The sequence below is a fragment of the Eptatretus burgeri genome, chromosome 14 (genome assembly GCF_056783735.1).
Source record: "Eptatretus burgeri isolate ZD-2024b chromosome 14, Ebu_testis_v1, whole genome shotgun sequence".
Taxonomy (NCBI): Eukaryota; Metazoa; Chordata; class Myxini; order Myxiniformes; family Myxinidae; genus Eptatretus; species Eptatretus burgeri.
In genome coordinates this window covers 20,434,564-20,446,755 of record NC_140974.1, presented here as the reverse complement: position 1 = coordinate 20,446,755, position 12,192 = coordinate 20,434,564, and the positions used below count along the sequence as shown (strand labels likewise).

The 12,192-nt window shown below is 42.4% G+C and overlaps 1 protein-coding gene across 15 annotated transcripts in view; it reads right to left on the bottom strand.

The window, feature by feature from the left end:
• Positions 1-12,192, bottom strand: part of LOC147012751 (centrosome-associated protein 350-like) — a 130,648-nt gene that overhangs the window by 54,297 nt on the left and 64,159 nt on the right. For 13 of the 15 annotated variants that reach the window (XM_085853901.1, XM_085853906.1, XM_085853891.1 and 10 more), the window contains 8 exons: positions 6,144-6,331; positions 5,933-6,020; positions 5,610-5,756; positions 4,966-5,123; positions 4,660-4,766; positions 3,066-3,232; positions 2,762-2,870; positions 2,485-2,645 (listed from right to left, as the gene is read on the bottom strand). In XM_085853901.1, coding sequence (XP_085710027.1) covers positions 2,485-2,645; positions 2,762-2,870; positions 3,066-3,232; positions 4,660-4,766; positions 4,966-5,123; positions 5,610-5,756; positions 5,933-6,020; positions 6,144-6,331 — 1,125 coding nt within the window. The remainder of the gene's footprint in view (positions 1-2,484; positions 2,646-2,761; positions 2,871-3,065; positions 3,233-4,659; positions 4,767-4,965; positions 5,124-5,609; positions 5,757-5,932; positions 6,021-6,143; positions 6,332-12,192) is intronic. The other 2 variants (XM_085853905.1, XM_085853893.1) reach the window with 2 other exon arrangements.

Below are 12,192 nucleotides of genomic sequence, written 5' to 3'. Positions count from 1 at the left end.
CAAGGTGCTTTCTCCACCATTCGAACAATCCTTCGCTGCAATCTTCGATCAAGTTTTCTCTTGCGGCCATGGGCCTTCAACTTCCTGATCACATTGCGTATGGTGGATACAGGAACATCAAGATCTCTGGAGATGCACGTGTAGCCGTGAGATTGTCCATGCTTGGCTACACTCTTGTGTCTGACCTCCTCAGACAATTCTGTGGTTTTCTTTCTTTTCATGCTCATCCATGCTCATTGCGGTACACATTGACATAAAACAGCAGAATGACTCTGTTTCTCCATTCAAACTGGTTGAATAAGTGATTTTTATATTGTAGGCACCTGCAACTCACCAGAGGTGAGTTCAATTCCAAAGTAAAGGAGAATCACCTGCTTGAAATCTAATTATTTCTAACAACTTCTAAAAGGTGCCAATAATATTGTCCAGGCCATTTTAGGATTTCTGTGTGGAATAAGCTAAGATCTAGTAATTTTTTCAGCTTTTTTTTGTTTTGCTCCACTGCAAATGAAAGAAATACATATGTGGAAACTAAAAGATTTTTAAATTTCAACAATTTTCTTGAAGAAATGGTGTATTATTGGAAAAAAGTGCAAGGGTGCCAACATTTTTGGCCATGACTGTAGTGTGTGTGTGTGTGTGTGTGTGTGTGTGTGTGTGTGTGTGTGTGTGTGTGTATATATATACACACACACACACACACACACACACACACACACACACACACACACACACACACACACACACACACACACACACATTACAGTAGTTCTGAGAACCAGTGCGGAATCGTTTACCGACTCACATACAGTACATTCTCGTTATAATAGCATCTACTGCTCCATTGCAGCGCACGTCAGACCACGGGCTTGTCTCGCCAGCTCCAAATGTGACCAAGGCCGCCTGGGTGCACCAGTCGAGCCCGTCGTCTGAGATATGCTGCCAAGTCTGAGAAAAAAAGCTGCGATTGTTATCTCGAAGTACAATTCACTCTGGCTGCAGATGCTAAATTCATAAAGTCGATCTGCATGTGGACTCACATACTCAGACACACAGACAGATTACAATAGCCTCTCCACTTCAGCAACGGGTGAGGCGAGTAAACAAATGGCAGGATCTTCAAGGAAAGTTACTCGTAATCTCTAAAAAAATAAAGGAGCACAAATATTCGGTGCACTTCAAATTCATTTACTTTGTTTTAATTACTATCACGATGTAAACACGGCAATATATAATAATGATTACATGTAGAAGACGTCTGTTAACAAATGGAGTTTGACCAAGCACGTACTTCACTGTTCATGGACGTTATCCTAGTCAACTAGCAGTTAAACACTGTTCTCCTTTGACTGTACATATACGAGCTACCATGGTTATCAGAAGTATTGCAAGCAATTTCAAACATATAAGGGTAATTAAACTGTATTGTTTGAGTTGATAAAACGAAATGCTTTTAACCCATATTATTCAAATTTAAAAAGGATATCAAATGTTACAACTGACATTACCAGTGGATGATAAACTCGACGAAACTCAAACAAAATACAAATCAGATGATCATACATTCAAAGTACCACCTTTCGGGTGTGTGTGTGTGTGTGTGTGTGTGTGTGTGTGTGGGGGGGGCTCTAGACTGTTTTCTTGCAATTCTAGTACAAGCTTTTGATGATCTAAAGAGTGAGGCAAGACCACCTGCGGATCAATTCTCAAATCAGAACACTGTGCGAGCAACGACACATTCATGAAAACTTAGTCAAGCAAGCTTTAGAGAGGCTTATCTGAACTACTGTTGTTGATCCATATGTTCAAAGAATTTGGAGTTTTAGGATGTCCTTCCAGGAAAACACAATTTTTGGTAAAAATCTCAAGAGAGATGACAACTTGTTGATCACACTGAACGACCGAGTGTGTCGTTTTTCATCAAGTTGAAGAAATGCTATTTTAGCTCATTGAAAGAAATCCAGTGGAAGAAAAATTATCGTCGTTTCTCCAAATTGCGTGTACTCTGTGATAAATCTGGTGACGTTGGCTCTTCGCCTGATGGAACAATCTGAGTTTGATGACTCCAAGACATGTTTGGCTAGCTCAGAATAAATTGCAAGGCACATTTGGAGGAAACTCAGAGCACATACACCAAGAGAAAGGGTGCATCTAAGAACACACCACAAAGGGTGATCATTATTTTACATGATGTGAAGTGGGCACTGATGCTTACCCCTTTAACACAACAGCCCAGTTATCAGCCCGTTGGTTCATTCCATTTGACAGCAATGAAATGAACATTTCTGAACCACACCAATATCTCTAGGAAATATAATGACATCCTTTCTTCCATTCTTTCTTCTTCCTCCAACAAACATTACATTAACCTAAGTATAATATATAATAGCTTTTTAATCCTCCACTGCATTTCTCTGATAGCATGGGAAATATATTTAAGTGTTACTATGGACCTTAACGCATGTGGTTCCATGGTAATCTTACCTCCAGCTGCTTGCTGAGACTCTCCTCTCGGGCATGCAGCTTCTCAAGACGCCTTCGCTGCTGCTCCCTCCGCAGACGTTCTGCCACCTGTCGTCGGCTATGCAGCTCAGCCTCCAGAGCATGTACCCGACCCTCAATGTCACTCTGGTCCGACAGTACCTCTGGGTTACAGAAAGGAGGTGGTGGGAGTGAAGACAGGCGAGAAGACATGCTGAAAAGTTCGCTGTGACGTCCTGCAAATAATAATCCCCATTCATCTGTAAGTATATCGGTGTACCAGAATGAGGCGCAGAATGAGAATTTGTCTCAATATCGTTGGATCGAGATAAAGGTGACGTTTTTGATCGTTTGATCGTTGTCTTTCCACTTTTATTTGGCTCATCAACCTGCAAAATAAGAATCAAGTCCTCAGAAACCTCGATCTTGAGATAAATTAGTTTTAAGTGATTATCCCCTTGACAACTTATTTCCGTTTCGCATAATGCAATAAAAGAATATTAATCTCAAGTGAGACATTGTAAAGCCAGCTTTCAACACCAAAACGGCATCTACAAACCTCTATTCAACATCTATTTCCATACCATGTTATGCATTGCCACCATTGTCAAACTTTGTTCGGCACTGCCACCATCTGTAAAAGAACGTGATAAAACTTCGTTTTCCAATTCCTCGACCACTGGGCTTCCATTGCTGGCCTTCATTGTTCCACTGGAATCTAAAATTGGAACTTGATTGTCCAAATCCTCACCTGCAAACGGTACGAAACGTATATCAGAAGGCAATGACTTTGTCACCATTGCCAGAAACTCTTTCAAGTATAAACAAATGTGTATGCATTTGAAAATCATAGAGTATAGGGAATGACAAGAACATCCTGGGATGCTAAACTTTCTTAAGGTCCTGCATTGTTTGATTGAGCCTGTTGTATTTAAAATTTATTAAGGACGGTCTTGGACTCCTAAACAACACCAACCTGTCCGAGAAAAAAAAGAAACAAAATAAAAATCGAAATAACAACACTCTCCAGATTGCATCTGCACAGAACTACGTTTTTTTGAAAGTCTTGAGATGTAATACAACTTTGCTAATGAGCAACATCATTTCCACAACCGCATTCTGCGAAGTAATTGTCATACTTGATGGCCACTGGAGGAAAAATAATTTTGATAAAAAACAAGACAAAACAATTTTGGTAACGCAAGCTGTTACGCAAAACAACGTAACAACGCAAGAGGTTAAAACCACACTGTATAATAAAAGGTTATTATTCCCAGTTAGGTGGTACTCATCTTCATTAGATCTGCTACTGGAGGTGGTTATGTTTCCATCCGCCACCAAAGGTGGACGGAGATTATGTATGCACCACTATTTGTTTGCCTGTCTCTGTCTGTCTGCAAGCAGAATATCTCGGTTCCCTTCATCTCAATTATCAGTTACGGAAAAATTTGGACGAAACTTGGTGGGCAGGTTGGATGTGTGACAAGAACGAATTGACTAGATTTTGGTGAACATCCGAATACGAGAATTTTTAAATTTTCAGGTGATTCTTCACCATTAAGATACGGCCAAAAACGATGTAAAGTAAACCCTTAAGTATCGCAGGTTTGAATATCGTGGGTTTTGACCAATCGCAGCAACCTGTTTGTGTACCGATTTAGTTATCGCGGGGTTTCATTTTGACCCAACAGTTTTTGAGCTGACCTTTGATAGTTATCTTGAACCACGATGCTTTCACACACCTTTAATAATGGAATGGTGACAAGGTGTAAAACGACAGAGAAAAGTGATTCGTTTAAATATTATTTATTTGCCGGTTTACAGAACTGAAGAATGACTTAAAAAACAGAAAAATCAACATATTACAAAGGAAAATGATTTAAGAGATTAATAGGGGAAGAATAGTGGGGGCAATGGTGCAAGCTGCTTACTCAGCCACCTTTGATATCAAGTAATTCTTCACCATTGAGAGATGGGGACAAAAATAACATATAGCACGATATTTCAATGTGGACAAGTTATGACAAAACTAAGTGGATGACTTGGTTAGGTGACAAGAACAAGTCGATTAGATTTTGGTTCAGGCCTGGATGCAGATCTGGCCTATCAGTGGGAGACAAAACATAAACTATTCAACCTGGCTGAGGTATAAGCTCTACTGAGTGCCATTATAGTTACCCTCTGCATGTCTTGTGTTTCTGGAGGAGGTGGACAACTCTTCTTTTATTCCCAAATTCTCCACTTGGTCTTTCTGCAATAGGTTCTGCTCATGCCTGGTAAGGTATCTGCAGTGGACAATGCAGTTAGTCCCAGCAGGAGCCTCAAGACATTATAAGAATAAAAATAATCTTGAAGAAGTGTAACAATAGTGAAGTTAGTAAGGAGAAATTATTAAGCAAGATATATGGGTGGTGGGAGGGACAGAGGGGTTCACTGAAGGGCAGAAGTTGGCCTTGCCCTGGACAAGCGAGCACGAGGTCTTACCTTCTGTCCAACTTGTGATCAAGCTTACTCAGCCACCTATGATGCTTGTCAGTTGCGGAAGGGGGAGAAGGGCTGCAGCTACCGGCACTGGAGGCTGAAGGGCTCGTTGCCTCAATTCCAAGGCTTTCTCTCGCTGTACCCTCTGAGCTTCCTTTCTGCTGGGGTGAAATAATAAAGTTCCCCACTGGTATAAGCAATCAAACTGCTGGCCAAGATCCATTGCATAATCGTGTAAACGGGCACTTTTGCCCTACTTTGAGAATAGCACTATCCAACGAAGTCTTGGAAAATGAACAATTTAATTGACAATGCACAACAAGTCTTGGTGTGCATCCATTAAATATATCTTCAAAATGGATAAAATCCCACTATAAAGCTTAGTACGACTCCAACTGAGTCGATAGTAATTTTAATCGCCGGTTATCCTGGGCGAGAGGGCGAATGGAGGAGATATGTCGTGTCTTGCATATAATACAATTACAGGCTCCTCAATGAGCCTTAGTTATTAAAATTTCAGAATGTGTCCCATCAAAACATGTTGTAAAGGTATTTGTATCAATGAAAGTCGACTGTGCCAATTTGATGAGAGGTACATTCTCATGAGAATTACACAATTGATGCAAAAATGAGAAAAAGCTGCACACCTTAGCGCTGATGGTGGCAACGCGGAGTCGGCCCTGAAGCTGCTGCGTCTTCCTCTGCAGCCTCATGATATCCTTTTGTTGTCGGAGCATCAGCCGGCGCTCCTCGCTCGCTGCCCGTGTTGCCTCTCGCAGACCCTGAATCTCTGCCTACATAAATCCGGCCATGCAAAGCATTTTCCAATCCACTTCAAAAACACTTTCCCAAAACAGCTGAAGATTCGCATATTGCTGGTCATATCAAGGCAATATCTTGGCAAAAGTCCAATGACAAGGATTCTTTCCATGCATTTAAACCCAAAAAGGAGAGCGATATGGATGCTCGCCTGTTCTTGTCGCAATCGGACACGTAGGTTCCGCTCTTTTTTGTTCAATGTCAAAAGCTGCCCAAGATCCCCAGCTTGCTGCAGGATTCTGGATGTCACATTAAAATGGGAGATGAGGAAGGTGGTACAGCATTGGATGGGAGGAAAAGGAAAGTCATGACAATAACAAAAAGAGGAAATAGTGGGTAACCACGGAGTAATGTCATTTCACCGCTTTTGATGCTCGAGCCAGGCGAGCTCTGCCGAGGTCTTTTCACGAAGTGCTTTCTCACGGAACTGAAGAAGAGCATCCTGGTGCTGTGCTCGCAATTCTTCATCCATCACTCGGTGCCTCAAGACCTCGAGTGAGGGCACTGCAGCCACAGGTGTAGAGTGCCTTGTTGCAATGCTTGCTTTCCTCTGCCAAAAACAAGCACATTGTGTTGCTATGCTAGTTAGACTCATGAAAACGAAGTCTGAGATTTTGACAAAGGAATAAATTACAAAATTATTAACTTTTTAATATATTTATTTATTGCTCAAGCAGTTTTATCAAAATGTGTCTCAAATACTATTAATTTTAACAAATCAAGCATATAATCTGCAAGCAGTTGCTTAGACTAGTAGCTCTGAGTGTTTGGTGTTAATTATACCTCAAGAAATTGGTAAAACGCTCAATAACACATTCATAACATGTCAGTGCTCTCAGCAAATACACTCGACAGGGGTATTCGGCATATCTCTCGTTCCACCAACATTCCAGGATATAGTGAGATAGTTACCTCCACTAAGAAAAGAAGGGACAATGATGTTGACACAATGTTTATTTACATGAAAGGGAATGACATCAGGCAATGGTAGACAAATAAACACAGGATATGGGATTTGAAGCGAGAGTCACAGCGTCAAGAGTCAAATACTCGTAATATGGGAACGCCACAGAGGTCAGTCCAATTTGCAGACAATTAAAAAGGATATTCAAAATGTCATAAATAATTATGTTTGTAGTCTACAGTGGTCGACATAAAAAGTACAAACAAAAATTGTATTTTTTTAAACCAATTTTTTTCCCTTCGTTCAGGGAAGAATGAGGTGCCGGAGGATTAAAAGGCAATGAACTGACAGTGGCAGAGTGGGTACAATAAGCAAGAGAATGAATCAACAGGAAAGGCAAGAGAGAGGATGGGAGGAAACACAGTAAGCTGAAAGTAAGAGGGTCGAGTTAGGTAGGGTTAATGAGGGTAGAAAAGATTGTGGGTTGGAAGGGGGATGACATGAGATGGTGGTGCACCACCTGCTTGAGGCCCTAGGCTATGGGAAAGAGAGATTGAACAGCTTCAGAAAGACAATTCCACAGATAGGGGAAGCGAAGGAGAAAAAAAAAGTGGAGTTGTGGAGTCAGCCTGGACTTTCAAAGATTAACCAGGAGGGTGTTATTGGAAACATGCGAGCATAATGGAGTTGCTGGAGAGGTTCGGAGGGTGCAAGGAGAAGAGGGAACTAGACTGGAGGAGAGGAGGTTAAAAAACAACAAAGAAAAAAGAAAAAGAGACCACCGAGCTGTCTGCAATTTTAAAGCAACAGGCCTTGCATTTCTGCTTTACTGCTGTGGCAGGAGAAATGGATGTGAGGCTGTGGTATCAGCCCATGGGGTAGAGTACTACTCTATTGAGCTATGGATGATGAGAGTAATTATGTTTTTAAAAGTAAAGACTTGGAAAAAAACAAAAACAAAGGATTCCCACTCTGTGGCTGCCTTTGGAGGACAGCTTTGCCTCATAGTTAGCTCAGGAGTGCTCTTGGCTGAATGTGAGGCTTCGAAAGTCAAAAAACTGAATCTCTTCCAGTGGCTCACCATGGAAAAAAATTGGTTTATTTTACGATCCTTCTGGTGCTATAGGGTGAGACCGTGAGATTTGCCAGGATTTCAGGACATATTTCAATGATCAGACAAACATCTCATCAAAGCACGAGACGGTGGCTGTCTGTAGAGCAGCAGAGAGTGACGTAGTTGCTGTCTGTCTGTCAGTCAGTGAGATGGGCATACCATTCAACACAATGTGGAGTCACCTGCCAAAAGAAAGAAGGGGTTTACCAGAGCATCAGAGACGTAATTTGTGTTGACAAGTTGTTAGTGTAACTGTTCATAAAAAAGCTAGGGAGAAATATACAAGCTTTTTTATTATTACAAAGGCAATCTTCACTATGCTGTACACTGACAAAGCATAATCTTATTATTTTGTAGCCTTCAAAACAATAACCTGGGTAAAAAAGGGGAGAGGGGGAGCTGGGAGGTGATGAACTCTCTCTAGTGCCTGAGGAGATTAATGCTCAAAAGCCTGAAGATATTTCTACAAATATGACTGCAAGAAAATGATGCAATTTTATAAATAAATGTATGATATTTACACAAGAAAAGCAAAGACCATGGTTTTTTTTTATACCTTGGTCGAGGCTCGTATGAGAGCTAACACACAACTCACAGCAAGGGGGCATGAGACAAGAGGGGCGGGAGTGGGAGGGACAAAACAGTGGGGAACAGACACATTAGGTGAACTGTGGAAGAGAGAGGGATGGGGATGGGACGGGGAACATGGCGAAGAGAAGATGGACATTACAGGGACTTTGAAGGAAGTGGGCTTGGGTGGATTATCGGGGGTAGAAAAGATCAAGGATTTGGATGGGGGAAGATAAGAGGTGGTGGTGAACAGCTGTTTTGAAAGCCTGGAGGGAAGAATGGGAAAGAATAGAGTGAGGAAGTTTATTCCAAAGGTGGGGAAAAAAGAGGAATGAATGAGTGAAGATGAGCAGTGATTCGTGATTTTGTTAGTTTTACCAGAAGGGGGTTGTTGGCGGACCTTGAGCGCCCTGTGGAAATGTGGTGGGGACAAATCGCAGAGAGAGCAGGGGGGGGCAAGGCTGGAGAGGAGTCGGTAGAAGACAGAAAGACCACCGACCAACCTGCGGTGATTGAGTGAGAGGCCCAAAGACTCAGCTTCATTGCGGGAGATGCCAATGATTTTAAATGCCCTGGTTTCGACAGCGTGAATCCGAGAAAGGTGGGAGGCAGGAGCACCAGACCAGAGGGGAGAGCAGTACTCCATCAGGCTATGGACAAAAGCTTTGTAAGTGGTCAGGAGCTCAGGAGGGCCGAGGAAGGACTTTGCACGACGGAGGATTCCCAGTCGGCGACTGGCTTTTGAGGCGAGGTTGGAAATGTGACTTTCCCAGGAAAGGTCATGGCAAATAGTGAGACCCAGAAGCTTGAAAGAAAGGAATTCTTCAAGAGGATCGTTCAGAAAGTGGATGGGGGGGGGGGTTCGAAATGTTCCTTTCGAAGAGACATAGTGAGAGTGTGAGATTTGTCTGGATTGAAAGACATGTTCCACGTGTTGGACCAGTTTGTGATTTTATCCAGATCTGCAGTGAGCAAAGAAGCTGCTGCTTGCCGGTCTGAGGGATGACAGATGGTACGGCAGAGGGTGGAGTCGTCGGCAAAGAGAAATAGAGGATTTTCCAGAGAGTCCGAGAGATCATTGATGAAAACCAGAAAAAGAACAGGGCCCAGAACGCGACCTTGAGGAACTCCAGCCTGCACAGGAAGAGGGGATGAAAGAACTCCATTTAGGGCCACACGTTGACTGCGACAGGAGAGGAAGTCTGCGAGCCATGAGTGGAGATGGCCTTGAATACCATGGGAAGAGAGTTTGGTGAGTAGTGCAGGGTGCCAGACTGTGTCAAAAGCACGTGATATGTCCAGGGATACGGCTCGGATTTCCTGTCTGGCATTGAGGACCTCCATCCATTGATGGGAGAGCAGAAGCAGCATGTCCAGGGTAGAGTGACCTTGTCTGAAACCAAATTGATGATTGGAAATCAAGCCATTGGAGAAGAGGAAGGATTTCATGTCTGAAGCGATGATAGATTCCATAACCTTGCTGATGATTGGGAGAAGGCTGATTGGTCTGTAGTTACAGGGATCTGTTTTTGCACCTTTTTAATGCAGGGCAATGATGTTAGCAGATTTCCAAGCAGATGGCAGATGACCTTGGTATGGGCAAATGAGAGGGTGAATAGAACAGAGAGAGGGTGAGCAAGAGCAGAAGAGCAGGCTTTGAGGACACGTGGGCTGATGCCATCTGTACCGGTTGCAGAATCTGACTCGAGGTTTGAAAGCAAGCTCTCCACCTTGTCAGGAGAAAAGGATACAGAGTCCAGGGACAGTTGGGTGCGACTGGGTAAAGTGGGTAGAGATAGTGATGGGTTTAGGACACAAGATTTAGCTGCAAACACCGAGTTTAGACATTCAGCTTTTTCACGTGTGGAATCAGCAGTGCGGCCATTTGAGGTAAGGGAGGGGATGGAGGGGGAACATACACTAGAAACAGATTTGATTAAACGCCACCAGGATTTTGAGGAGGGAGAGAGGTTTGAGAGTTCAAACTTGAGATGAGAAAGATGTTGTTTTCTGGCTCTCCTGAGGGTAGATACACACTTGTTCCGAGCTTTGTGGAAGGAACTGAGATTGCCCTCAGTTGGGTTTGCTTTCCATGAGGCAAAGGCAAGTTGTTAAAGTCCCCTACGTTTTGTCTAGTGGGACAACCGGTAGTGCGTCGCGATGGTCTAATAGTTAGGGTTAATGGTTAAAGGTAACTTGAGAATGCTTGTCATATAATGACTGGGAGAGGTTTAGAGGAGTGCTTAGAAATTGTGGCAATTGATGCATTTTCGAATGGGTGTATGGGTAATTCCATGGGAAAAGTTACCTGGTGGCTATTTTTTGAAAGTACATGTTTCATTAAACCTTATATTCCATATGACAGATCATGAATTGAAATAATTGAATTTTTGCAATATTAGCTTCATCAAGCAGTGTCTGTATACATTGTGGTAGCATCTCCGGACGTTTATTAATAAACGTCCGGAGATGTTACGTCCGTTACGCTCAGTTGTTACGTCTGTTACATTACATTTGCCATAGTACTGCCTACTCGGTATCATTAATTCCTCAAATAAATACTGGGAATACAATGACGTACCTATACCAAGCTGCTATACCAGATTTAGTCTTCTGTCGTAGAACACTTCACAGAAATTTGTGAGCAAAACGATCATCATGCTAAAGCGGGTATTTTGACGGTTACGTCCGTTACGAAGATTCATCATACCGTAGCACTTAGGCAAAAATTCTTAATCTCATATAATTACCATTTCCTGGCACCTTTGTGTTCACTGCACAAAATAAACCAATACATTTGGTACGATAACCTTGTTCTTCATGAAATATTTTTGAGAACCGCCAATAAGTACTGTCTGAATGTTACGTCTGTTACGGTGGAATTACCCGTATATGTTTGTCTCCAACAGTTAACCTATATTTTGTTTTTCATTTTGCAGAAATGTATTTTGTGTTGATATAGTATAGTAGAAGGGCTACGCAGTGAGACCGGCCGGGTGTGCTTTTCCTGGTAATGATTTCAGGACGTGTTAGACATTGAATAGCTATGGAGTTATTGGCCTCATGGTGGATATCTTTTGCCTGGGGGCTGGTGGCAGCACTACTTGACCCCACATCCCAATATACACTTTATAGCAGCCTATGGTGGCCTCAAAATGGACTTCAAGGCTAACGTGTGTTAGCATAAAACCTTGCCCAGATTTTGAAGTATGCTTGGCTGTGAAAGAATAATGTACAAACACTTGAATTTATAAGATTTCAACATTTTCAATGCACAACATGCGATGGAACCCCTACGTTGTGTTTTTTCCCATGCAGTGCTGGGTACCCCACCCAAGCTGGATCACCAGATCAAGATTGGGTTACTTCGACTTTAGTAAACCATCAAGAGGATTTATGTTTAAAGTTGTAGCAAAAATAAACCTGAGAGTGAACCATGGCAACGATGGGCCAAAATGGCCATATTTCCTTGTTTGAGGTCAGCTTCTTGATTTTCAGACATAGAGATCATTGCCTTGTGAGGATGTGGGTGGGAGGATTGTGCCTATGACCTGACCCTGGGTACCCCCAGCATGTATTCAAAATTTGGTGGAGATTGATATACGTTTTAAAAATGATTTTCAGACCGACACAAAAATAGATAATTTCCTTGGGGGATAGGGGGTAAAGGGTAGCTGAAAACCTTGCCCAGATTCTGAAGTTCTGATAGCCAAAATTTGGGGCCTCTAGGTGCCATGGTTTGGATGTGAAAGAATAATGTACAAACACACAAACACTTGAAAATATTAACATCGATGTCTGTATGTACATATAGATATTGTTG